General features: G+C 50.6%; 9 protein-coding genes across 9 annotated transcripts; 1 reads left to right on the forward strand and 8 right to left on the reverse strand.

The window, feature by feature from the left end:
• Positions 1 to 1,584: 1,584 nt before the first annotated feature.
• CPAR01_01684 (glycosyl hydrolase family 76) lies at positions 1,585 to 3,068 on the reverse strand (the record flags this gene model as incomplete). The annotated part of the gene is made up of 3 exons (XM_060485973.1): positions 1,585 to 2,768; positions 2,819 to 2,923; positions 2,981 to 3,068. 3 exons carry the CDS (start codon positions 3,066 to 3,068, stop codon positions 1,585 to 1,587), a joined length of 1,377 nt encoding a protein of 458 aa, XP_060356830.1.
• Positions 3,069 to 5,129: 2,061 nt separating this feature from the next.
• Positions 5,130 to 7,111, reverse strand: CPAR01_01685 (cytochrome P450; the record flags this gene model as incomplete). The annotated part of the gene is made up of 7 exons (XM_060485974.1): positions 5,130 to 5,526; positions 5,579 to 5,850; positions 5,919 to 6,157; positions 6,213 to 6,364; positions 6,427 to 6,618; positions 6,673 to 6,805; positions 6,904 to 7,111. The coding sequence occupies 7 exons, from the start codon at positions 7,109 to 7,111 to the stop codon at positions 5,130 to 5,132; spliced, it is 1,593 nt and encodes a 530-aa protein (XP_060356831.1).
• Positions 7,112 to 8,243: 1,132 nt separating this feature from the next.
• CPAR01_01686 (uncharacterized protein) lies at positions 8,244 to 9,259 on the reverse strand (the record flags this gene model as incomplete). Its single annotated transcript, XM_060485975.1, has 4 exons — positions 8,244 to 8,417; positions 8,522 to 8,909; positions 8,969 to 9,046; positions 9,096 to 9,259. 4 exons carry the CDS (start codon positions 9,257 to 9,259, stop codon positions 8,244 to 8,246), a joined length of 804 nt encoding a protein of 267 aa, XP_060356832.1.
• A 1,646-nt stretch (positions 9,260 to 10,905) lies between these two features.
• Positions 10,906 to 11,625, reverse strand: CPAR01_01687 (uncharacterized protein; the record flags this gene model as incomplete). The annotated part of the gene is made up of 2 exons (XM_060485976.1): positions 10,906 to 11,426; positions 11,499 to 11,625. The coding sequence occupies 2 exons, from the start codon at positions 11,623 to 11,625 to the stop codon at positions 10,906 to 10,908; spliced, it is 648 nt and encodes a 215-aa protein (XP_060356833.1).
• Positions 11,626 to 16,542: 4,917 nt separating this feature from the next.
• On the forward strand, positions 16,543 to 18,488 carry CPAR01_01688 (major facilitator superfamily transporter; the record flags this gene model as incomplete). Its single annotated transcript, XM_060485977.1, has 5 exons — positions 16,543 to 16,757; positions 16,827 to 17,118; positions 17,169 to 17,176; positions 17,232 to 18,019; positions 18,076 to 18,488. 5 exons carry the CDS (start codon positions 16,543 to 16,545, stop codon positions 18,486 to 18,488), a joined length of 1,716 nt encoding a protein of 571 aa, XP_060356834.1.
• A 284-nt stretch (positions 18,489 to 18,772) lies between these two features.
• Positions 18,773 to 19,279, reverse strand: CPAR01_01689 (uncharacterized protein; the record flags this gene model as incomplete). Its single annotated transcript, XM_060485978.1, has 1 exon — positions 18,773 to 19,279. One exon carries the CDS (start codon positions 19,277 to 19,279, stop codon positions 18,773 to 18,775), a length of 507 nt encoding a protein of 168 aa, XP_060356835.1.
• A 1,492-nt stretch (positions 19,280 to 20,771) lies between these two features.
• Positions 20,772 to 21,991, reverse strand: CPAR01_01690 (D-isomer specific 2-hydroxyacid dehydrogenase; the record flags this gene model as incomplete). Its single annotated transcript, XM_060485979.1, has 3 exons — positions 20,772 to 21,372; positions 21,438 to 21,575; positions 21,639 to 21,991. 3 exons carry the CDS (start codon positions 21,989 to 21,991, stop codon positions 20,772 to 20,774), a joined length of 1,092 nt encoding a protein of 363 aa, XP_060356836.1.
• A 708-nt stretch (positions 21,992 to 22,699) lies between these two features.
• Positions 22,700 to 23,638, reverse strand: CPAR01_01691 (phytanoyl-CoA dioxygenase; the record flags this gene model as incomplete). The annotated part of the gene is made up of 1 exon (XM_060485980.1): positions 22,700 to 23,638. One exon carries the CDS (start codon positions 23,636 to 23,638, stop codon positions 22,700 to 22,702), a length of 939 nt encoding a protein of 312 aa, XP_060356837.1.
• Positions 23,639 to 24,177: 539 nt separating this feature from the next.
• Positions 24,178 to 26,136, reverse strand: CPAR01_01692 (uncharacterized protein; the record flags this gene model as incomplete). Its single annotated transcript, XM_060485981.1, has 10 exons — positions 24,178 to 24,315; positions 24,407 to 24,551; positions 24,609 to 24,947; positions 25,010 to 25,163; positions 25,216 to 25,278; positions 25,331 to 25,370; positions 25,429 to 25,484; positions 25,541 to 25,671; positions 25,741 to 25,851; positions 25,919 to 26,136. 10 exons carry the CDS (start codon positions 26,134 to 26,136, stop codon positions 24,178 to 24,180), a joined length of 1,395 nt encoding a protein of 464 aa, XP_060356838.1.
• Positions 26,137 to 26,252: the final 116 nt, after the last annotated feature.

Raw genomic sequence — 26,252 nt, forward strand, 5'->3', positions numbered from 1 at the left:
GGATAGGATTCGACAGAGTGCGATGGTGACACACACAGTTTGGCGACCAGAGCTGAGAAGGCTGACAAATGGCGGGGGATCGATCCTGCAACGCTGTTTTGCTCTTGGCTCCAGCTTTACCCACCCAGAGACAACAGCCGTGACACAAGGATCGAGCCTAGAGCATGTCAGAATCACAGCAGCCTATCTGAAAAGGCGGTAAGCTGTGAAATTGGTCGCTCGGTGTTTCGTCGATTGGCGTTGGAAGCTGTCGTTCGGTGACTCTTGCAGGATTGTTGGGATTAGTGGGTTAGGCTTGACAAGACAGGCGACTGAGAGGCGCAGCAGCACCCGCAACAGCAGCAGCCAGCTAAGGTAAGGTAAGGGTAAAGGGAGGTGGGGGTTGGAAGATGGACGGGAGCCAACGTTGGAGCGCACGAATGCCAGTCAACCTCAGTGCGCGGGAATAGAATGAAGTGGGAGGGAAAAAAGCATGGGAGCATGGGAATAGCAGGGGGGGAGGACCGATCGAGGTCGGAGCTTAGACCGGCAAGCCAGTGGGTGGGGCGGGGCGCCTGCATCGACCACAGCCAGCAATGCGACGCTTCCCATTGGCTCAGCTCACCTCGGGAGAGGCTGTAATCAGCTCACCGAAAGACCCCGACTCGAATGACACACCGATCCCAAGTGAAGTTCGGTGAGAACCCGGTGTCGGCCAGTACCTCCGAGCTTCTCGGAAAAAACGATCTTGGATACTCGGCGTTACGTTGCGTTGTCAATCGACAAAACACGAGGTCAATTCTATCTACTCATAACGAGTTGGGTAATTCCCGCCGGTTTACGCACGACATCATCGACTACCAACTTGACTGGCAAGCATGGAACACGACCTGGCTCGGGCTCTCATGGGTTGAGACGATGAGCACTCGCCGGCGGTCGGTGCACGACATATCCGATATCTCCGAGAACGGCGCCCAAGACTCTTAACTCTCAAGTCTCCAACCAAAGGTTTACAACGGTCTGTGTAAGTCTGCCTATGACCTAAGGCGACCATTCGCGTTGGTGACTAGTTTCCCAAAGACTAACTCCTTCGACTGCTATCAATCGGCCGAACCATCTTACCGTTATGCAAGTAGTAAGCCAACTGGTTGATTCAATAGACACGTTTCCCCCATGTGCTATGCATGCTTTCCTTGAGAGAAGGCTTGTTCGGACGTATGTACGGCATGCAAGATCTGATAAAGTCTACTGCGTACAGTACCGTAACATCGATCTTAGTTTCGTTTCGCGTCAGCACAGATCTCTGACGAAATCCATGAAGCTGAATATGTTTAGTTTGGGAGACCTTGCCCACTGCATTTGTCTTCCCCGCTTCCGGAGGGGGAAACAGAGGCGAAACACATGCCAAAGAGCAGTCGACACGAGCAGGATATGCCGAGCCTGCATACTAAACTTTCACATTTCCGCTTCAAAATCCTTGGCACCAAGTCAAGCCATATCCGTCATGTGTTAGTACTTCACCGAATGATTCACCTCGGTGTGGGTTCGCTTTCGCATTTGCTCAAAGAAATCAAAACTCGCTGAATGACTAACACAAAACTTCTCCTACATGATGAGAAAGGCACTACCGGCGACAACACTGGCCGAAACCATTATCGTCAAGATGGCCGCACCGGCCTTGTCCGCGGTGGTGATCGCCTTCAGAGAATTTGACGACCCCGACCCATCATCAGTCTTTCCTCCATTTACATCGCCTGTGGAGTTTCCTCCCGTGGTAGCAGTGACGGGCGCCTCAGCCGACCCGACTAGGTTATACATGATCATCTGCAAAGAAGTCATCTGCGGTCCCACGCCCACGATCCCATCAAAAGTCTCATTCAGCCACGAGAAACCGCACGCGGTACCCGCATGGCCCTTGAACCCCGAAGCGGGAGACCCCGAACAGGTGATTGCCGCCTTCTTCCCGCTCGAAAGCAGCAGCGCCGTGATGGTGTCCGCGGTGTGCGCGGCGACCTGCGATGTGGCGGCCAGCCAGCGGGCGAGATACCCCTTGAAGCTCTGCGCGTCTTGGCTGCACTGCGCCGTCGGCTCGCAGTAGGCCTCGTAGATGATGTCGTTTTGGACAAACGCCGTCTGCACGTCCGTGAGCATGCCGTCGAGGCGGGTCTTCCACGTGTCGCTCCCCGTAATGTTGTACATCACCGCCGCGCCGTAGAGGAAGATGCCGGCGTTGTAGGACCACTTTGTGCTGTCGGTGGAGCTGGGGCATTTTCCCTCAAAGTGAACGCCGTCGAGTACTTCGTGATCGGATGTGAGCAGTCCGACGTCCGTCTGCCATGTCCAGACCTTTTCTGCCCAGTCAGAGTATGTCGTGTTCCCCGTGTACCGAGCCAGGCGCGCAGCCACATTGAAAAAGCACCCGTTCGAGATGGAGTTCTTGTAGTCGAAACCGGCGTTCCACGTAAAGATTTGCCATCGCACACCGCCGTTACAGTTCTCTGTATCCCATCGACTGACGTACTCGTTAAAGACGGCTTGGACCAGGGCGAGCCACTGCGGTGAGTCCTCTGGCGGATTCGGGTATTTGTGTTCAGCGGCGGACATGGCGGCCATTGCCCAGAAGCCCTGGTCATCGTTTCCTTCTGTAAGGGTTTGATTCTGTGGCATGTAGTCGTTGTCGTCGCCCACTTGATGCAGCATGGCTTGCGTGGTGATTGTGTTGTAAGAGTCATCGCCCGTGAGCCACCAGTAGTCTATCAATGTGCCGAACATGGCACCGGCCTCCCACCCTTGAAACTGTCAACACAAGGTCCATGACAATGTTATGGACTAGACCTACAGTAATAGGGATCTGGTAAGTTTCCAGGGGTATCGCCAGTATTGTTACCAGTGTAGTATTTTACGAGCCCATATGCGACCGTGCTCGCGGCACTCTTTATTGAGTCTGACATCGCAATAGGTTAGCCAAGGCAAGACGACTCGGCAAACGCAAATACCCTACCTTCATCTGTCCATGTGACATCGATAGCACTGACGCTCGCCAAATTCAACCCCACGGCCAAAGCCGGCAGTCCTAATGTTGGTCTCATCTCGACTTGTTCAGCTGGTAGACGATATAAATGAGCGACAAGAGATCCGAATTGCAGCGCCGAGCTATTCGCAAAAGCTTGGCATCAACAACGACAACGACAGTAACAACGGCAACGACGTAGACATAAACGAGACCGCACGCCGAAGGGGTGGCCCCTCAGGGTAGGGCGGAAGAGTCTTCGAGCTTAAAGGGTATTCCATCACAAGGGCTGTGCAAAATCGCGGGTCCATTTTCAATTTTCCCTCTCTCCACAGCTGACGTCTGTAGCTGACGCGCATGTAACCACGTAACCCACTGGCATGATCTCGGGGTCCATCTTGTTAAGACGATTTCGGCGGTTTCGCACTAAGGCTCTATTAGTTGTTCAATTGTTTGATTCTAGATGCGGTGGTTTTTCTAGCGCCAGAATTCCAAGTATGGGTTGGTTGAGACTGAAACATACAAGTAGAAATGAGAAGCCGTAAACTCCGGGCTGCCGCAATTTTGCATACGACGCTCACCAGGGTCTGGGGGTAGACTGCCGCGAGTGCGTGACTGGCGGCTCCAGAGACGACGAACCGTACGGTCCCGGTCGGCTTTCCGTCTTAGCGTGCTGCGGGTGGTGGGGTGATCTTCGTTCACGATGACGATCCACCCCTATCCAAACTCGAGTTGGTTCCCTCTCCTTTTCGGTCTTTAGCGGGAACGAAGTTGTGGAAAAGTTGTGGGGGGCTGGTGGACTTACGCGTCTCAGGATGCGATAGGGACGGTGAAGAAAAAAGGGTGCGGAATCGGGGATAGTTGACTGAAACAAGGAACAACAAGCCTGTCAACCTGTCTGTGTGTCTATTTTGGGCTGGGCTCTCCTAAACATATTTGGGTCGACGGATCCCCCATGAAAATGCTCATTCCTTTGCGTCTGCTTGTTTTGGCAGTCAAGACTTGCAGAGTTGCATCGTCACGCTACTCAGTGTTCAATCGGTGGTTGTCAACTTTGATCCAACTCAAACTCCGAAGGTGATTGATAGTAGGTCTCCTCATTTTCTCCCCGAACCCCTTGCTTATTTACTATCTTACTCCGCCACTTCCTCCCAAAACTTTACTTATGATAGCGCTGAGAATGTACGAAATTTATTCCTTGCCCTTCAAAGGAGATGTGTGTTCTGCAGGTGAACTTCTAACTTCATTCAATTACGAACAGTCTGAATTTTTTCGATTACTCCCAAGCCGGTCAGATTTCAACGGCATTTTAGCCGCTATCTTTGCTATAACGCGATCCTACCGAGTGTTCCGGACACCAACGTTTCCCTACCCCGGCGCTTGAGTTTTTAGAGGTGAAGTCAGGGTCAGAGACGCGATGGCCGTAACTGGGCCGCTAAACTTCATAATGATGGAGGTGATGCGGCTGTGCTCGAAATCATTAAGGTATCGAGCGCGTAATTTCTTGACTGGCGGTGAAGGACTGTTATGATAAGCAGTAAGTTGCTCCTTCCTCCTTGACTACCATACCTATCACAGCTCACAGCGAGTTGGAGATGACGACCTGTTTCTGGATAGGTACCTACTCATGGCAGCTTTCGAAGAGTTGTACACCAAAAGTCCTGAATTGTTGAGAAGATGGAGACATCGATTAGTCAAGGATACGAAGGGACATGTTTAGCGTAATAGTGCCCTGTCAAATTACGAAAGCAATACCGCAGTCATCGGCAACACACAGAAGCCAAAGACGACACCAGCTAGCTATCCCTCGTAACGAAAGGCATGTGTAACTTGATGAGCAGTCGGCGCAAGGGCTCACTTCGTATCCGGAGAAGACCTTCTGTAATGACACATGATAACTCCAGTGGAACAGAAGTCAAGAGTACGGTTTCGTAGAACATCACCCTGCGGTATGATAGTGCTGCATGACGCCAACTTTCCATTGATACGACAGGCTAATTCGAGGGCATTAATTGAACTCCCAATATATCAAGTCCAGCTCCTCTGGAAAGACATCCCGTCGAGCACCATGGCAATTTGGCAATTTGGGTACGATCGTAAGCGAGGCCGTAAACGCGAAAGGCAAGCCACCAGGTGTTGTCTAAACCTCTATCCTCTCGAGGATTCTGGAATCACTCTCTTCCCACGGATAAGTCTCTTCAATTGAGCGAATCAGAGTCTCGTGCTTGGCAGATCGAGGCTTGATGGAGATCTCAAATGGCTGCGGGTGGCTGATGACGCCCGTAGTGAACCTGACTGCCGGCTCAACGACCTTGCCGTCAACGATCGGCTTGGCGAAATCGTACACGGCAAGTGACTGAGCGATATTGAGAAAGATGGAGTTATCGGCGAGGATGCGGCCGGGGCAGATTCGGCGGCCGAACCCGAAGACGAACTTGTGAGGGTCCGCCTCAGGCTCGTGTCCGTCACTTTGGAGGAAGCGCTCGGGCTTGAAGTTCATCGGGTCGGGGTACCGCTCCGGGTCGTGAGTGAACCACCTATAGACTTGTCTCAGCCAATGTAACTATCTTAACATGTTGACAAACTTACCAAATATTGGGAAGTACCATGGCTCCTTTCGGAATGAAGTAGCCCTCGAAAACGTCATCCTCCGTGCTAGAATGGGGCAGGCCCATGGGGCCAATAGGGTGCCAGCGCATAATTTCTTTCACGAGAGCTTCGATGTAAGGAAGGTTCTCCCGGTCTTTCGTAGTCGGCAGTCTTCCACTACCAATAACTCTGTCGATTTCCTCCTGGGCCTTCTTCTGGATGTCGGGGTACACCATCATCGCCAGGAAGAAGGATGCGACTGTCGATACCGTCTGTAGGATGTTTAGTATGCATTGTTTACCAACGCGGTGCTCACAAAAGAATTGACCGAGCCACTCACCGTGTCTGCACCTCCTCCAAATACAGCTAGCGCCGAGTTTTTGTGGTTGTGTTGGTCGAATAGTGATTGCTCAGGAGAGTCGAGAAGGTTGGCCAAATAAGACGAGTTGTCCTTGCCTTGCGCTATTTGATGTTGGACGAAGGCATACGGTTTGTCTCTGGTCTCCTCCATCTGGGCTCTCCATTCCTTTGCGAGCTGTTTGAAACCGGTCCCAGGAACCCAGTTGGGTAGATATCGCACTGCTAAGAGTTAGAACAAGGGGTGTTTCGGGCAGGAACATGGCGCAAGACTGACGAAAGGGGAAAACATCAACTAAGAAGGCACCAGGCGTAGCGCCCGTCGAGAAGTTGTCCATGGTTTCGGTAATCATTTCGAGGAAGGGATCTTTCTTGAACTGTTCAGCCGTGTAGCCGTACGTAATCTTGAGGATGAGAGAACCGGCTTCCCTGCATGATTTGGTTAGCGAAGAGCCACTAGACGCCTTTGACACATCCATCTTTCCGCTTACTTCTTGATATGTTCTACAAAGTTTTGCGGGCTATCTAGCAGATGCAGAAGAAGATGCCCGACTTCGGCCTCTTGCCACTCGTTGTATTTTGCTGCAGCCATCTTTGAGCCGAGAATCCGGCCCATGGCCTTGCGCTGTGCGCGGAACCGTTCGTCATAGACGGCCATGCCGGTAATGTGCTCTAGACCGACCCTTTATTCCTGTCAGAGGTTTCCACGGATCCGCAAGACACTCCAATACACATACATCTCCCCAATGAACGTTTGTGAAGGTCTCGAGGAATGCTTCAATGAGCGCTTGTCCAAGAGATCAAAGGCAAGTTGTGGATCACTAAGTATCACAACTGTCTGGCCCATGGTTGTGATGGAACTAATGGGACCTAAGACAAGCAAATTAGCTAGGTCCTCTGAACGATAAAATCACACCCGCTCTCTGATAATGGATATCATGCCATCACCATTCAATACCAGAACTGACCATATAACTCCTTATGCTTCAACCAGTGAACGTAATCCAATTCGCCAGGTTTGGGTAGATCGTTCACATTACCCACAATCGGCAAACCTTTGGGGCCGGGGGGCAATGGGGGTCGCACTCCATTCTTCAACTTGTTCAAGACCCTCTCAACGACGAATGAGATGAGTAGAAGACCGAAAAATCCGATCGAAAGCGAAAATATCTCCATGGTCGCTTATTTGTTGTTCGACGATGGAGAAGTAGAAATCTTTCGGGGGGGTTCACTCCCGTCAGCAAATTTTGTGCTGCGCGCTTGCATCTTAAATACGATTCTTGCATCAAGACCCCTGAGCACTAGATCAGCCAGGCTACCGGACTCCCGTGTTGCAATTGCCAGCAGTAGGGCCACTAGGTCAGTCCGAAGAGTGAGCACTAATAAACCTCGCCAACTCCATTTGGCAGTCAATGGTTACAGATTCAACTCTATCCCGGTCGGCGATGCAACATCTCGCTGACTACTTGCGGAGTCTGTCCCACCTTGCTTCGGCCTTATTTGCTGTGGGAGGGGACACGCTCCGGACGCAGGTCTGTAATAGGGCTAAGGTGATGGATAACGCGTAGACAGCGATTTCAAAAGCAACTAAGGTGCCCCGTGGGGATCAGCGCTGCTCTGGCGAATCATTAGGCTTGGATAGATGATTAGGTATGGCTGGTTGTGCAGTTCTCATGCCATTTTCAAGGGCTTCCATATGCTATTTCGAGGTTGCATCCACTCCACACGAAGGTGACAAGGCTAGATTCGCGTAGCACAGAGGGGAACCCTGGAGACTCTGTGCTCAGTGATTTGCAAGACTTGCGGATACCTGTAAGCTCGGCATTCATACTTTAATCACCCAAAAACGCTGGACAGTTGCTGGCAATGAGTCGAGATACTAATGGGACACCGTCATCACGCATGTGGCGCGATACAACTGCAGTAAATTGAAAGAGTTTGGCGAAAACTACATGAGTGAATTGGATCATTAATCAGCACGTTCACTCAGGACCAACATTTCCAAAGTTGGCGACAAGAAACCAAGTCAAGTGCGTCTTCTGCATCCATGCATTACTAGTTGGTTATTATTGGGTGCTTACTTAGAAATTGAGTAGCAGGTAGCAGTCTCTGTCATGAATACGATGCTATTCAATTGCTGATGCCATGTTGACCAAATTAATTTACAGAAACCGCCAGAGACCAGTTCCTCGCCCATACTTGATTGAACGGCTTTGACGGAAGGGTGTAGTAACAAGCTATCGATAGCACGGTCTCGCAACACTGTTCAGTCGACAAGGAGAATGATTCTGGCTAGGAGAACTAAACACTAACTCACACAGATCTGTTCCGAAAACTCTTGCATTTGGTGTGGTCTTTTTGCAATCGACGATATCAAATCCGCCATCGTCATTTCGATAATCATTTTCATAGTGTAGGCCATTGGGTGAGTCATAGCGTAGAGGAACGGTTCCTGTACAGTCATCATGATAATCATGAGGATCTTTGATTGGAAGAAAAGTCATTAACATTCCATGTAGGGTTTTATAGTTGAGTAATTGTAGTCAAGTCATATCGTTGTATCGATGTGCACACCGGGCAACTTACATCCATACATAATGAGATCAATACGAAGAGTACGCCGCAGTAAAATAATAGTCGGTACTTTTGAAGACCGTCGGCAACAAACTCATGTTGAATAATCCGTAGGAATACCGTGTTCAGCGAAATGTCGATTAGTAAATCAACAACTTTGTCGATAGGGTCCCAGATCTTGTGCAGATGAGTGAAATATTCCGGGTTGATAGAGTACCCTGCAACGTATATGCAGGTCACTGAGATATTAATGACCCCAACTATGGCCAACAGCCCAAATTTCATCATTTTTGCCCGTTTTTTATTTACTAGGAGAAGCCCTAGTCGATTCGCAAGGATTTGGGGAGCGAGTTGTGTTTGTAAAGTCCAGAGCATACAGCTTCCAATACCGAAACCAATGCTGCCACCCGTCAGCTAGTAAGACGAGCAGACAGGTTAAAATACGGCGGGACGTCCTACCTTTTTGAAAGGTCTCCGTGTGCTAGGAGCCAATTCATTACTGCTTGAGAGATATTGGTGAGGAGGAAGATCCAGATCCTAGGTAGAGTACGTCAGAACAGAGACTCAAATAGCTCGAGTAACTCACATCCAAGGGTACAATTTGGTCGCCGACTTTGTTCTTGAGTAGATTTGAAAGGTCTGCTGCGATGCCTTGAAAGTTGCCAGCATTGTTAAGCCTACAGTGATACCGAACAGTATCGCCGGGGCTTCGAGGGGATAAATCCCTGCGTCAGAATCTCGCGCAATCATCGAGGGTGATAAAGAGGAAGCGTGAATGAAGCATGGATGAATTCAGTTTGCAATTATTAGTTGTGGTGACTGATGTTGTGGATCGATTTTGCCATGAGTAAGGGTGGGACTTTCACGATTTAACTACTCCATCTCATGGTATGAGCATAGAGTTCGAGACTCGTCGATTCTGACTTCGTATCTCAGATGTATCCTAGTTCGCATGATCAAGCTTCGGCTAGTCTCTGACTGCAGACGCTAGACCATCCCTGCGATACAAGCTAGACGCCGGTATTTGCGGTCGATATCCGGCCCTACCCTTCTCTATATCCCTGCCAAAAAGTGTGCGATTCACTGACATGGACTATGGGACAATGAGAACATCCGGTCTGTAAAATGCCTTGCCCGTCAAGGCTGACAGTTTTGCTCACCTTCGGCAAGCTGGTCTGTTGAATGCTCTGCAAAATCCCAAGTATCATTCGACTGCCTCCTTGTTAGGGTGAAAAGTAAGTGACAAAGATCTATGACGATTCCTCTGTGGACCGGCCCGAACATAATCGCAACTTGATGCGTCTTCTCGGCAAGACGTGCCGAGGTGTCTGCCGCTGCTGAAATAATTGGAAATACATGCCGCATCGTAGTGGCGCCATCAAGGGCAGTGCGCAACTACAAGCGAGTGGACGTGATGCCACGTACATCTTATGGCTCCTCATTCTGGGTCTGATATGCAAGGGGTTGTGCAGGAAGTATGTGAGCCCTTGGGCGAGGGGCTGGGGGTGACCCCGATGTCATTCCTGTTCATTTCTTTTTCTTGCCACACTGCCAAAAGTAAGGCGCCACAGTCAGTGAATCCCGTTTTAGTAACCTACGTGCTCTACCTGGATAAGATGTCATCGATGAGATCTTCGCCGTGATGCAAAATCTTGGGTAAGCATAAGTGGAAATTTCTTTTGGTACAGGGCCCCTAATAATTGTCTTCCAGGCTCGTCAGAGAAAGATGTATCCCATCGTGCAGTGAGATGTTGCTGCGTGGTGGTCATACGTCGCATACCACTTAGGTCCTGATCGTTGACGGCGTTTCAATCCGAGATGCTAGGACTGTGGATTTGTTGTCAGACTTTTTGACATGAGACGGGTTGAAGGTGCGTACGAAATCGATCTCCTCTTCACACCTACCGATGTGGGATCAGTGGCATCTTAGGAGAACATTTGAGGAATCTTGAGGAATTTTGTGGAATGTGCCACGTTCGGATATCGTTGGATGTCCAAATTATACCGGGACGAGAATCAAGATCTGTAGAATGAGGCATCGTTTGCTGTTGGTTGTTGTTGACATATCCCATCGACTGTCATTTGCATGGTGCTAGTAAATAATAGGCATTTCCAGTCGTTTTGGAGTCCTGGGGTCTATGGATTTTCGGATTTGCGAAAATCAGGGAAGTGAGGACGGACTACCCAATGGTTCGCTGTTGCCGTCCATGTCTAGGTTCCATGTACAAGCGCCGTCTAGCATTTGTTCGAATAATCACCTTCATTCACATGACTTGTCGCGATTCTTCTCTTGGGGCTTGATAAATCATTTCTTGTTTTGATTTCCTCCTCTGGACTAAGGTTACTCAAACAGATCTATACTACAATTGTGGGAAAATATTGGGAGTTACTTGAACTTACAACACAGATAGCGTTATATCGCCCTGGACCTTCGCTTTGAGATCAATGTCAACATCCAAATTCATATCTAGCTTCACCGACGGCGCTCCACTGCTGGACTTGGTCTGAAGTTGTTGATTTTGTTGGTTCTGGGGTCCAACCTGCTGTTGCGCAACTTGTCTGTGTTGCTTGGCTGGATCGTGTCGTTTACTCCTTGACCTTCGCGTTACGTACTGGACTCCGTCCTGCTGTGAGCTAGACTCCGACATGGATGCTGAAGCCCCAGTACTCAACCGCGGAGTCTCGTTCTCGATCTTCTCTTCTGTTTCGGTCTTGTGCGGTGGTTTTGCCTTTGGCGGCTGTTGCTGAGCTGGTTGCCTGTTCCCTTCTTGATCCATCTGGTCGGGCTTGGTGTAAGATGGTGTCGGATGCGACTTGTTTTCGCCGGCTTGTGTTGCAATGTTGAAGTAGCGCTCGATCTGCGTTTGTGCGTTTTGGCGAGTCGTCCCATGTGTGAGAGATATTATGACTTCGAGCTCTCGAGGATCAAGTTGTTCAGGTATGCATCGTAGTTAAGTCGTAAACATCCAAGACCGATTTGCTTATTTACCTGGAGAGACCTTCTTCCGCCGTCTAAAGTTCGAGAACGTGCATAGAATGACGTAGCCCCGCGAAGCTTGCTCATCATTCGCAGTCGAGCCGCGTGGGGACGTGTCGACTGAGGCCCATGTCGTCATGACATCACTCTCCCCTCTCGAAACCCGTCGCGGAGAACTGGAGAGCTCAGGAAGACCTAGAACGTCTGATGTCCAGCCCACGTGGTATGCCTGGTACCAACGAAGCTTGAAATGTGTCTTTAAAGTTGCTTGATGTCGGACTTTTTAGACTTCGTGGATAGGACAAACCATCGACTTTGAGCGTTATTATCGGGTGCCGGTCGGGGGTGGGGCCATCGGACCGGAATGCAACTCGGAAGACCCTCGCTCATGTACCCGGCTCTCCGAGGAACGCTGGTACTATGTATTGATAAGTCCAAACTTATCAGGGAGATCGCTCCGCCCCCACATTGCAGTCTGGCACTCTAGTCTGGCAGATAGGTTGCATATGGTGTCGTCTATGTCTCAAGCTCAAAATGAAGTTTTACCGACTTTCAAAGCTGACAACGACTCGCTGAGAAAATGGACGAAGTCGAGATGCAGCTGGAAATTGCGAGTCGTGCTATCAATATGGCTTGCATTGTGCAGGTAGTATACCCGTCGGGCCACCTTCACCTTCCAGAGACGCTCTCTTCTTTAGCTGTTGCTAGTGCATCGGACCGCAATTTGCACCTGGCTTGGAAATGGTGACACTACCCACGTTTGACAGATGGGAACTGATTGGCATTCCGCAAGAGCATGATCCCGTTGCTCATTACAACGTGATAAGCGCTATATGAATATCGACAGTACCCGTGGGTTATGACCTTGTAGTTGGCGTCTCTCCGCCTGAGGTATGAACTTGAAAGCCATCACAGAGATTCGACTTCTCCAAGCGATTCGGATTTGTGGACCTTGAAGCTGATAGCTTAGATAGCAAATTGGAGACATTTGCAAAGATATGTGGCTCCAGTCGAGGCCTGACGCGCTCCAGACCGAAACATCCAAAATAAAGTGTGTTCATATTGCCCAGAATCTAGACTAGGCGAGTGATGAACAAAGATACATTCTCAGAGCCTGCACTCCGAACGATAGTGGTGGTACCTTGAGGCAAACTTTTGGCTTAAGGAAACACAGTTTCAGCATACTTCTCCTACCAAGAGATGCCGGTACAGAACGATGGACATAATACTGCTCGCCTTTAGAGGAAGTCTCAATGGCATGAAAGCGTATCGATCGATGCTCTGGAAAAAGCTAGCCTTCTCGTCTCCATGTCTCAATCTTCGCATGACAACTTCATCTCGCTCTGCGCTACTGGAAATTAACTTGCGGTTGTATTTTGAACAAGACGACGATAAAGACGCGTAACACTGGATTGGAAGCGCGTGTAATTTTTGCATTGCGCATACTGTGGAAAAGATCTTTGGTAACGCAGGACGGATCAAGGATAATGTACTAGTAGACGGGCCTCGAATCATCGGAAGACCCGATGTGTCTCTCAGAGTCTGCATGGCAAGGCCTCCATTGGCAGCTTTCTCCGGAGGAAAATGCCGGAATTGAGGTTCCGATTATGAATATGTTGTCAGACAGTCAAAGGTGTAAGCACTCGCCCCCACGATGGTCTACCTGATGGTGGGCCGATGTCGCAAGTGGGCACGGAAACATCCTTGTGCTGCTTGTTGGCTGGCATCTAGGCATAGGACTGGCTTCTCGGCGGCTCTTGCCTCGGCGGTAGTCGGAAAAGAGTCTCAGCTAGGCAAATTGAGCTTGGCGGCCGTAAGAGTAGCTCAAGGATCGATACTAGCAGCGGCCGACTGTGGATTCATGCTAGTCAAGTGCTAGAAGAGAGATTTTCATCCCAAATCAAAGTCCCCTGATCGTGCTTACAGGCAGACCATCTCTCAGAGATCTGTGGGTCCGGCCTAGGTCAGGAAAGCTCTATGAGTGGAAAATGTAGCATGGTGCTATGAGGGTCGAAAACCATGGCACTAATGTGGCGCCACTGACCTAGCTGGTTCTCCTACGGATACGGGCGGGTTGGCATGCTTGGCCCAGCAGCTCGGTTCCGTGGTGGGAGGCCGTATGCAGTAGCCTCGAAAGTGTCACTGGGGGTCCGTCCTGTTGTGTGATTGTTGGAGCCTCGCCACTCCCATGTAGTGTCTGTAAGCAGAAAGACGCGAGTGACGTTGATTTTGCCCTGAAAATAAAGAGTCAGGGTGTCTGACGCTTAGAATCATGTGGCGTTTCTACTCGAGACCGCCGTCTTTGCTGCAGGCGCCATTGACAAGCTGTAACTACCTTATTCGGTCGGAATCCGAGCAATGGGATGGAATCCCAGCGAAGTTTGAGACATCGTTCACGCAGCCAGACGAAGAGCATCTGTGGACTAGGTATGATAAAGTGCCGTGAAAGGCGCGAAGAAATGTCATTGGTGCATATGCGGCCTGCTGGTCCGATGTAAGGCAGTGTAGGTATTCGTTAGTCAATGGGGGACCTAAGCAGGATCTTGATGTTTCTCGCCTGCGGCACAGCAAAATTCCGGCGGAGCATCCGTAATAAGAATACTCGTAAGCTTGAAGGGCCGATAGTCGGGTCTTTACACAGCCGCGGTAGAGAAACACTCGTCGGGACGCGCACTTGACCAATATTAGACTGCTCTTGGGTCTCGAATAACAGACAGGTAGACGAGCAAACGAGAACGAAAGACTTCCGCCAGTGGATGAAGCTCGATTACAGCGCGGCAGCATCGGAACGGGATGTTCGCGCCAAGGTCAACTCTAATAAGGTGACAGGACGGGATGGAGAGTTGCACAGGTACTGAAAGCCAAGGCCAAGGCTGGGCAACCGGGCCATTCTGGTAGTGAAGCTGGCAGAATGCTACATAGATCGGACCCCAATGCGACGGTGATGGCTTCAGGTACGCGGATGCAAGCAAGCAAGATGGCAGGCTGGCAGCGCGTGCCCAGCCCAGAATGGAGAGGTCATTGACGTCCAGCCCTACGTTGCAGAGTGGGACTTCGGTGGGATCAGCTGGCTTTCGTGTAGATTCCTGGGCGGAGTAACAGATTGGACAATCAAGAGGAGGAAATCTTTGTGTCACTGGGCGACGAGACGGGAATAGGTGCAAATTGGAAGTTCAGGCGGAACTGGCAGATGCGATATCTTTCCTGAGGCAGCGAGATGATCTGATAAGATTAGAAAAAACGGGGCGGCATCAGATAAAAATTTGCTTCGGCGCCATTGGAATGGCCCCACAGCCTAAAATGACACCACAGGCGATGGACCAACCAATGGTCAGCTTTTGAGGACCTCCTTCCCTGGAAATGGGTGGGCAACAGTGGGGTTCCTTCGGTTCCTTCTGCCTTGGTGTTTGTTCCTGCCGACTTGGACGCGCTGGAAAGTGACAAATTCCTTCCGGGCAGGCACACGCTTCCACTGTTGGCATCCACGCATCATTCTTTACTTCCCGTTTCCGACCAAAACGTCCACCAGCCGTGCGTGGCAGGTACCTTTGGCAATGGCACCTTCCGAGTCGCTAAACTGGAAGGAGTGACATCTCAGATGTATCTAATCCCATCCGTCCCCTCTTTCCCTCTTCCGACTGTCCTACGGTGGCGATGACTGGCTGTTTCCTCTCTCTACGCTACACCTCGGTCCTGGTCATGCTTGAAGTCAAGCTCTTCTTCATCCTTAATTATCTTGCCGAATCGCGACGAATTGTCCGGCAGAGAGGACCACCACCGAGCCCCGCAATCTGGAAGGCAAAAAGGACTTCTGTATCTCCCCGACGGCCTTCAGTGTCTCTCGGGTCCAAGGTAGAGCATCCTCCCTAATCATCCCGATTCGATCTACCTTACCAACGTTTGTTTGTAGAGAAAGCCATACAGAAAGACAGGGCAGTAGACGACCCAACGATTCATGCAAGGCAACAAGCGCAAGCATCTCGCGATTAATGATCCTACCACTACAACCCTCCATCACTTTGCTCCTCGGGTCTCGCCACGCGTAGGACACCATGAAAGGCTCATCGCGCGACGATCTCTCCCTCCAAGATCCGCTAGCACAGCTTCTATATACCTCATCCCGATGTGCGCCCCAGGACAAATGCCTACGGCCACGCGAACTGGTTTCCGGGCAATCTGACATGTGAGGCCCTCCGCCAGCGCTAAGATGCGACAACCAGTCGTGCCAGTGAACCGACTCTGGTAACCGAGCTGCAGCTAGAACTTCATTCGGCGCATCGGCTCACTTGACTGCCACCCTACCTCCGATTCACACGCCTACCGCCTGCGTGCCCTGTGCATCCGTCTGTTCTGCCCGTTGGAACCCAAGGTCCCAAGCAAGGAATACGACCTAGAACCCTTCCTTTCCGGACGCCTTCCAGGGGGATGGCTTCCCTGGATCCCCACATGGTCCGAGTCGCCCAACGTTCCGGGCCAAGTCAGCTCGGTAAACTGGACGCCATTTCGTAATTCTGTGTCCACGATTTTCCGTGCACGCTGCCACTGAATCATCCCGGGCTATTCGAGTGGAACGCTGGTCAGCGCTCTCCTGCCTTGGGCCTTTTCAACAGTCTGTCCCACGCGGGCAAAGTCACTCTCGGCCACCGCTGGCTCTTACGTCCGATGGATCTCTCCACAGCCCAAAATTCCACTCGGGGTTAAAGGTTCTTTTGCTCTAGGTGGACACACAGCTACACGAACAAAGTGGTGCTAATGCTGCATGGGGGTGGAGAGCTAGCTCTGACCTTACACTAGTGGTGCCACCCGTCAACCATTCTTTGCCTTGCCCTCGCCGAGCCGATGGCGGTTACACGACTGTCCAGCCAGGTCGCGCAGCTTTCGGCGTGTAATACTTAGACCCAGCATCTGCCCTGCCTACCAGTGGTCTTGCGTCCCGGCATCAAACTCTCTCGGACGACAACAGAAGACACCCTTTTCTGTTGCTCTCAACGCATCTGAGCCTGGCCGCTGCCAACATCATCCGCCCAGCATAGCCAGACGTTCGAACGACACAATCATGGGCTTGTTCTCCAAGAAAGCTCCTGTCGAGGAGCAGGTTGCTGCCGAACCTACCGGATCTCCCCATTACGACGAGAAGACGACGGGCGAGCACCCCGGTGATAGATCAAGCGATGACGAGCCAATCTCAAAGGACCTCCAGGCCGGTGTCGCCAAGGTCGAGGCCATGACAACCGTGTGGACAAAGCGCGATCTTATCATTGCTTACATCCTGTGAGTTACACATACGATGCCCAGACAGGGATTGGTAGCTATCTGGACGATGACTGACTGTCTTCAAAGGATCTGGTTGTTCTATGTCGTTACCTCTATCCAGGAGGTCTCGATGCGCGTCTTGTCCCCCTTCGTCACTAGCTCTTTCGCCATGCACTCGTTGACAGCCACGACTGGTGTCATGTCAACCCTCATTGCCGGCCTGATTAAGTTACCGCTTGCCAAGATTCTCGACACATGGGGCCGTCCTCAAGGTCTCGGTATCATGCTCATCTGCTGGATTCTCGGCTTCATTATGATGGCTGCTTGCAATGGCGTCGAGACTTATGCTGCTGCGCAGGTCTTCTACTCAGTTGGGCAAGTAATGAGCTTCCAAGATGACCACCCTTGACCAGTACTAACACCCTAAAGATCCCAAGGTATCTCCTACTGCATTACTATTTTCATCGCCGATACCTCTACTCTGAAGAGCAGAGCTCTGATGCTCTCGTTCGCAACGACGCCATACATCTTCATTACCTGGGCAGCTGGCCCCATCACCGACAGTATCCTCAGAGAGGATGGCATTGGCTGGCGTTGGGGTCTTGGTATGTGGGCTATCGTTGCTCCCGTCGTTATCGGACCTCTTGTTCTCCTTTTCCTCTGGAACCAGCATAAAGCGAAGAAGATGGGCGTCATCGACAGCCGCGGTTCCATCAAGAACATCTCTGGCGCCAAGATTCTCAAGTTCCTCATTGATGTCGATGCCCTTGGCATCCTCATTCTCGCTGCCGGCATGGCACTGTTCCTGCTGCCATTCAACATCTACTCCTACCAGACGGAAGGTTGGCGCTCTCCCATGATCATTGCCTTCATTGTCGTCGGTTTCTTCTTGATCATCGGCTTCGTTGTTTACGAGAAGTTCTTCGCCCCCGTCACCTTCATTCCCTTCTCTCTTCTGATGGACAGAACCGTCTTCTTCGGTGGCATGATGTTCGTCTTTGTGTTCTTCAACTCTGCTGTCTGGGGATCCTTCTTTACTTCCATGCTCATGGTTGTCTGGAATACATCCACCTCTCAGACCACCTACATCAGCAACATTTACCGAACGGGCTCCTGCTTCTTCTCCATTATCATCTCCTGGCTCATCTACCGCACCGGACGCTTCAAGCCTTTCGCTCTTTTCTTCTGCATTCCTTTGATGATGCTCGGCGTTGGCCTCATGATTCATTTCCGTCAGCCTGACCAACCTCTCGGCTACATTATCATGACTCAAATTTTCGGTACGTCGCGCAACTCTGAAGCTCTTCAACGTTCTCGTTACTAACATTCAATACAGTCGCGTTTGCTGGTGGACCCACTGTCATCTGCGGAGAGATGGCCATGCTCAGTCCCTCCGACCATGCCCACGTCGCCGTCATCATGGCCATCCTGGACCTCTTCGGTAGCATCGGCTCCACCGTTGGTTACACCGTCGCCACTGCCATCTGGACCGGTACTTTCAGAAAGAATATTGCAAAGTACACTCCTGCAGGCACCCCCGTCGACACCATTTATGGCGATATCTACCAGCAGCTTAGCTACGAGGTCGGCAGTCCCGAGCGCATTGGCATTCAGCGTGCCTACGGTGACTCACAGCGCATCATGCTCATCACTAGTATCTGCCTCCTGGTCGGTGCTCTTGGCTCCGTCGCCATGTGGCGCAACCTGAACGTCAAGAAGATTAAGCAAGTGCGCGGAAACGTTGTTTGAAGAGTAGTTGACGATGATAATACCCCACATAGCCTTGCTCTATGATATAAAAGCGACTTTTTCTTCATCTGGTCGATCCATACTAAGGACCGTCAATCTACCTACTATTCATTGGTTTTAGTCTACAAGTTGTATAAAAAGCCATTTAAGAAACATTGATTATTAACATGGATTTCACCTTTGACTTTCACTTCAATATGCCCTAATCTTCATTATGATGAATTTAAGCATACCAAGACCGCTCCTTGTCAGGGCCTTGGTGTACTCTAAAATATTTTTCATCCTCAAGCATCTTCATGAAGGTCTTTCCTCATCACGTCCTTCAAACTCTCCTCCGAGATCTTGATATACTTATCAGGCGAGACACTATCTTCGAAAGGAACCCTCAACCACTCATCTGCCTGCGCAATCTTGCCCGCCCTCAACTTGAGATCAATAACACCCGAATACTCAAATGGCAACCCCGTCGCCTTTCGTCGTCCCAGGTCGTTAACGAAAATCCCCTTGTTGACGGTCCGGAAGCTGCAGTACCCGTTGCCGTCGGCATCCATCTCGGCCCAGTAGACGGGGTACTGCTTATCGAGGTAGACTTCAAAGTCCTTGTGCGCGCCGTTCCAGTGTTTGTGGTGGCGTTTGAGGAAGGCGTAGGGGACGTGGATTTGGGCGCCGTGGTCTGTCATGCAGGAGTCTGTTGTGAAAAGAGCTAGAAGGGGGGATGGGTCGCGAGCGGCCCAGGCGTGGCAGTAGATTGTGGGGAGGGATTCGAGGTCTTTCGGGGGTGTGGTGGCCATCTTGATGGGGTTTGGGGGATTTCAAAAGGTGTAGTGGGCTACTCGAAGTGACTGAACCTCCCAGGTTTAGGTTGACTGAATCGAGGTGGTTCGACGCGTCCAAGGTGACTCACAGAATTGTGTCTTCATTCTGACTTTACGAGGAGGAACGACCTCGTCCTTTTATCGATCAAGAAGGTCGCCCAGGGTCGGGATGGTGGTTGGGGAAGCTCCGTCATGAACTTGGCTGAAGATCAAACGAAACCGGAGGCGTCAAGTGGTGTTGATCGGACGAAGAACGGATGTGACGTGATGGGTTCCATGCGGCTTACCCGGGTTGCGGAGCAGAGGATTTGGAGATGTGTGGGCAGTGATCTAACCAGAAAATGAAACGAGAAATTCAGATAATTGACTTACTGACAGAATCGATTATTCGGCCAGATAAAAGCACTTCAAAAAACAGTTCATGCCCAAAGCCTCGAGTATACCTACTTAGCTGCCTCGAGCTATTGGGCATGTCGATGAATACTGGTCTCACGGTTGAAAGCAATGCCCAATCCATAACGCCTGACGATTCATTCCCAGGTGCATTGAGCGGTCCGAGCATCTCTCTCCTTCATGAGATACCGGGTGAATTCGCAGAGATGTATTAGGACTCCGCACGCTTCGCGTGGCGGTCTTTCGTATTGGAATTACTGAACTAAGTTGAGCGCGTGCTTAGGGTATACTACATATACCGCGTAGTCAGAAAGTATACTGTACTGTGTGTTTTCCTTTTGAGAGCCTGGTCATGTCGAGGTCGATCTTCTGGGCTTGTAAAGCTGGGCGGAAACCAACTCTAACAAGGACTCCGATTCGTGAGCGTTAAGCAGAGCACACTCGTGAAGTCCTACCCTTACTGTGAAGAGCATATCCAATCGATCCACTCACCGTCGACGGGCCCTGCAGGCTGCACCTTTCATTGGCCATGGAATGCTTACATTTCGCCTTTCGTGAGTAAGATGGTTGCCTGAACCTTAACTGGGCTGCAACATCATGCCCAATTAACTACGTCGAATCCAGATCACGACATAAACAATACTCTCTCGGTTTCGACTATGAGAAAGAGAAACTTGCTTTACTCGCAGCCTGATGGCCATGCCTTCAGGAATGTGTTTCCTCTCCATTCAGTCTTCATTATGTACGCAGTGTCGGCCAGCCAGTCTTATATATCTAGTCCCTCCTGTCGCCGCAGGGAGAGATATTAGGCGTAGTGGTGCTTTTCAGGAAACGAGAGACATTTAGCTTAGTGAATGGGTTCGTAGAATACTGGAAGTAATAGTGCAATCATTAGAGACAGAGACTAATGGCGCTGTTGTATTTGAACTCGGAGGATAGCAATCGATAGTGGGGAATTTGGATCATATAGTGAGCGACTACTACATGTAGGTTTTAAGACTCTCGGGGTATGAATTGATCTTTCTTTCGCCTCTCACTACAAAGAATGCTGTCAAATTCACGCAGCCACGAGTACTCAATAGTGCAACTTCTTGTTGACCACATTAATGAGAGGCTTGCCAGCATCTATACGCTCCAAGTTTGCCTCCAGAACTCCTAGAACTCGCTCCCAGTATCCATCTGTTCTCCAACTGACGTGAGGTGTAATGAAGACATTGGGCGCCTTCCACAGTGGGTGATCTTTCGGAAGCGGCTCCGGATCTGTGACGTCCAAAGCAGCCGCCCGGATCTTACCACCCTCGAGAGCTTCGATAAGGGAGTCGGTCTGAATCAAGGGACCTCTTGCAACATTTGAAACAAAAGTCCTCCGCTTTGACAAGATCTCAAATTGCTCTTTGCCAATCAGTCCTTTCGTCTCCTCTGTTAAAGGCAGACCGAGTACCAATAGATCGAGGTCTTGGCTCAAGAAGTTGTTAATGGCTTCTTTGGAAGCGCCGTGGAACCACTTAGCAGGGACCAGTCCATCGGGGTCTCCAGTGCCGGGAACGCAGTAGCTGTCGTCTTTGCGAGACTCGAGTGTTGCGCGCTCGCTTCTCGTATACGCATACACCTCCATTCCCATTGCTTGCGCAACCTTACCACACTGGCGCCCTATGGCACCATAACCCAGAACACCCCTGAAGTCGATCGAGTCAGCAGCTCCTTCTTTCCCTCACGACGAACAGCGCGGGCGATGACTTACATGCGAAGTCCGACTGAGTCTTCAAAGTCTACTTCCATCGGGCCTTCCCAGAATCCTTCCTTCATGTGATTATGATAGCGCTGGAAATGGTGCTGGTGCGCGAGCCATGAACCAATGACCCATTCCGCGATCTGGGGCCTGCAGATCACGTCAGTCATCAGGTTATTGCATGAGACCAGTAGTAGCACAGTAAGAACTCACGGATGGCAGCCATTTGTAGTGCAAAATGAAACCTTAGGGTCCTTGTAGACATCGTGGTCGAGCCATCTATCGGCGCCTGCAGAGGTCAACTGCACGAAGCGAACCTTAGACAAGCGATGAGCAGACGGCGGGTTGAAGGCCATGAAAATCGTCACATCTTCCCACACCTCATCCGACAGCTCATCTGGCAGAAGAAAGCCGCCACCAGGCCTCAAATTGGACTCCCAGCAGACTTTCAGGCCGGGGAAGCGCTGAGAGATCCTGCTTGTCCATTTCGTGTCTTCCGGCGCTGAGAGAAATACCAAGAGCTTGTCTCCTGCCAAGGGGCTTTGACGGTTTCCAAGATCTCCCATCTTGATGATCTGGTCTTTGTCGCGGTCGTTCAACGCCAAGAGTTGGAAACTGTTGTGCTGAGGTTATTCTCAAGCCTGGTCCGCGGCAAAGTGCTTCGACAGTCTACTGCTTGGAATTTAACAAAGAGTATCCACGGTAGAGGGTTTCCGATAAGGAATCTGCGGGCTCTGATAGGCTGAAAATGGGAAAATGACTGGGTATTACTTAGTAAATCAATCCTTTGTCAGACGTGGGCCCCCCGGTACTCCGCAGTCGTCCCGAGACCGGGAACTATCCGCGATACCGGCTGTCTATCAGCAGCGCAAAGAACCCGGGCCGGCGTGGTGTTGACCTCCCTATCTGACAGATAACGAGCCTTTACCTTGGTCCGGCATGGGCAGGCCGATATGAACCGGATATCCCTCTCAGTTCCCGGTACGAATTAACATTTTCAGCTTCAAACATGGTGGACACGCTTGTAAAGCTGAGCGTGGGCTAGCGCACGGGTCAGCACTTACGCGCCGACACGGTCACCAACAGAGATCATCCGACCGCAGCTGAGAATACAATTTCCTAATCAAGCCTTTCTTACATGATGGACGAACGAATCACTTGTACCATCGTCAGAAGATCTTAGATCCAGTAGACGAGCTACAAGCCTCAAGTCCCCAGGCAGAGTGGTCGCCATCTCCGCCTACCCCAGCTTGTACTGTTGCGGGGTTGCATGTTTAATATGCCTCAACCCCCGCCAGCCTCAGCAACTCTGGAGTAAGCTCAGGTTTCTCCAACGGCTCCATTCTTCTATTGTCAACAGTCCCATCCGGCAGGGTTGGCTGATTTGTCCTCGGAACAATGTTGTCATGAGGCCAATGCGTCGTAGCCAGCCACTCGTCGAAGGCTTTCTTCTTGGCTTCGAGGGCTGCCTTCGTCGCAAAAGATGCAGGAGCATACGACACATATGTGATGGTCCGTATGGTATTGCTCTTTGATGTTGGCTCGGCCCCGAAGTGGATCAGTCGCGAATCCCAGATGATCAAATCACCTGGTTCCGCGATAACCTTCTGCTCCCGATAGCCTTCCTTCTCGAACCATGCAATCTGCTCAGTCGTGTAGTTGAAAAAGTCTTTTCGCGTCCACTCCGACTTGTCGGTATGCTCTCTGAAAAACGACTCGGTGATCTTGTGCGTTCCCGGGTATACCGTCAATCCGCCGTCCTCGATGCCAGCCTTTGAGAGGTTCACTATGCCCTGAACGCACTCTAGGCCTTGTCTGTATGGGCTCTGGTCGACATGAGGCCACTTTTTTCTGGGAATATGACCTTGGCGTCTTGGCAGTGTGATGTTCAGGGCATCAAAGGAGACGATAAGGTCGCGGGTATTCCATACGTTTGCGAAGACGTCGATCACGCCTGGTTCCAGGCGTATGTCCCACATGAATTTCTCGTGCACAACTCCGTAATGGTTCACTGTGTTGATTCCGGAAATGAATGGCAGATTGTCGGGGGTCCAAGTCGTGGGGTCTGCTAGATCCAACGCGGCGTTGTCGAAGGACTTGAGCCACGCGAAAGCCTTTTGCTGATACTCGATAGCTTTATTGTAAGGGATTACCGATGGAATGACCGCAAAGCCATGCTCAGTGAATTGTCTGTACCAATATGGTCTCGTCATCTCCAATTTGATATTGGAAATATGGATGGTGCGAAAATCTTACTTTCTTCCAAGGAAAGGAGGTATGTGACTCTTCACGCAATGGAAGAGTCCTGTATATATTGTTTTTATGCATTGAGTTGTTTTTACCAAGCATAAACCATCCAAATGATTAGTGTATCTACCATGGGAATCACGGAAGACTTGCGAGTGATGAGGTGCTATCACAGCATCCACTTCAACCTGGCGGGACTCATCATGGCTGCATTACACCCGAGAACTCCTGCGAAGTCGGCGCGTCTGGCCATGGGAGACTTTGTCAGCTGGGTAGCGAAACGCCTCTCAATCGCAAATGACATCACAAAATTCGTAGTCGAAGCGAGAAAGGTGCTTTTGGCTGCCTAACAGCGAGAACTGTACTTCTATATTATTTGGAAAAACGTTTGGGACTTTGAACTTGTACTCAAGTTCAAGTTGACAGCTTTTCTATGAGCATCATAACAATACTCTACAAGGGCTATTGCCGCCCCTTAACATGATCATGCCTCAAATCTCCGAGTTCAAAGAGAAACGCTCTTGCTCGAGTCTTCCTCCGGAATATCCTCCAGCGGCTTCGCGTCGATTGATCGAACGGCAAAATAGGTTGGGATAAGTGCTAAGCCCCATAGACCGAAATTGACGCTGGCGGCGGCAATGAGCTTCGAATGGTATTAGCTTGTTATCGACGAATCATATAAAGAAACAGCCCCTCACGTCTCATGACTTCTTCAGTGGATGAGGAGCACTTACAGGAGCATGCGTAGAGCTAATACCTGACGCCACCGCGCCTCCAGCCGCTTCAACGGCTCGAACCGTTGATGTAAATCGGATGATCTCAGCGTTATCACGCGCCATGTAGCCAGCAAGCCAGTAACCATAGTTGTATGCCAATGCGCTGCCACCAGTCAACACATGTGATCAAAAAGGGTAAAAGATGTTGGGTGGGACTCACAAGTTAACCTGCAAGAGGATGTAAAGCGCCCATCCACGGCCGAAACCGCTGTCGACCCAATCCAAAGCAGGAGCTTTCAACCCATATTCTCGCTGAATGACAATTGCCCACACCCAGGTCCCCCCAAATAGTGCCATGATTCCGAAGTAAGCGAATCGGGCCCGCTGATTGATAGTGAATCGCTTCCAGTCCAGAAAGTTGCCGAATATGAAGTTTGCAGTAATCTGAGCCAGTGCAGAGACTAGGGATGCCAAAGCACGGGAGCGAACGGAGAAGTAAAGTGACAAGTAAGATCCCGCATATGATAGTAGAAATGTAGCGTAGAAGAAGAAGGGGAAACTTTATATCTTGTCAGCATCGCATCCCTGATCGAGGCCTTCTCTCACGGCCCGGCCACTTACACTAGCAAGAAGTCTTTGCGAATGAGAATTTTGGCAACAGCCTTTAGTTCTAGTACCGTGGGAATCCGCTCAGCCTTTGCTACTTTTCTTCCATCTTGGCGTTGGACCTTGTCGGGAGGAGACAGAAGCATTGCTACAAAAGGCCCCAGACATTCTGCAAATGGTTAGAGAATGGTAGTAAGACTGCAAAAAAGCCAAGAACTTACGCAAAGCTACGAAGACGATGTAGGTCCTGTAATCTAGCTTTCCCGTTGTCTTGCCAGTTGCATCTGAAGAAAGTCAACACTTTTTCTCTGTAAAGTGCAACTCTGCTTCACTTACTGAACGCAAGGTTGATAGCACCTCCAACGATTGATCCGCCCTGAAGCTCGTCAGCACTGTTGGTACAGATGTAGAAGCCCCGTCCCACGACCACTGACATTTCTATACGCCAGCCAGTAGGCCAGATACCTGCCGCGCTTCTGGTCTTCTGGATCTACGCTTCGAAGTTAGATGGATTTTAGTAGGCCGGCCAAGGCTAAGACGACTTACAACTGATCATGATCGCGCCTTCTGCAGCCCAGAAAACACCAGCAGTGATACCACAAGCAGCAGAACCAACATAGACGAACCACTCATTGCCGTAACGGTTGTTTGTGTACAGCGACGCTGAGTACAGAGCACTGCATTGGATTAACCCCCGTACTTGGAAAATTCCATTCATCTCAAACTGAAGGCTGGAGGTGACTTACTATCCCGTCGTGCCAAAGATCAAGGCATTTTTGAGGCCAATCCTGTTGGCGACCACACTTCCCATGGAACATGTTACAACCATCATAACTCCTAAAACGGCATTCGCGGACCTTTAAGGTCAATCAGTTGAAGGGGTTCGGCGAATGGGAATACTTCAAAGTTTGGACAGAGACTTACATAACGAGGTATGGAGTCTGTTGACCACCTGCACCCGTCGATTGCATGGCATTGTAAAGGCCGGGGGCGAAGAATGCGCAAAGGCCAATAACAGTGGCCTGAAAAAAGACAGTTCGGTACCATGTCCGTTTGCCGATGCCAGAAGCTTCAAACTCCGGTACTGCATCCTCGCCAATTGCCGAGTGTGCCTCAATTGGTTGAGACTTTAGGGACGCCATGTTGCACGGACTGTCTTGGGTCGCAGGCGAAAAATGTTCTGTCAACAGACTGTAGATAGCAATCGCGAGATAGGTAAAAGCTGGCTTCAGAAAGCTCCTCTGAGATCGCCAGATTG

The sequence above is a fragment of the Colletotrichum paranaense genome (assembly GCF_030867605.1).
Source record: "Colletotrichum paranaense strain IMI 384185 chromosome Unknown Scaffold_1.1, whole genome shotgun sequence".
Taxonomy (NCBI): domain Eukaryota; kingdom Fungi; phylum Ascomycota; class Sordariomycetes; order Glomerellales; family Glomerellaceae; genus Colletotrichum; species Colletotrichum paranaense.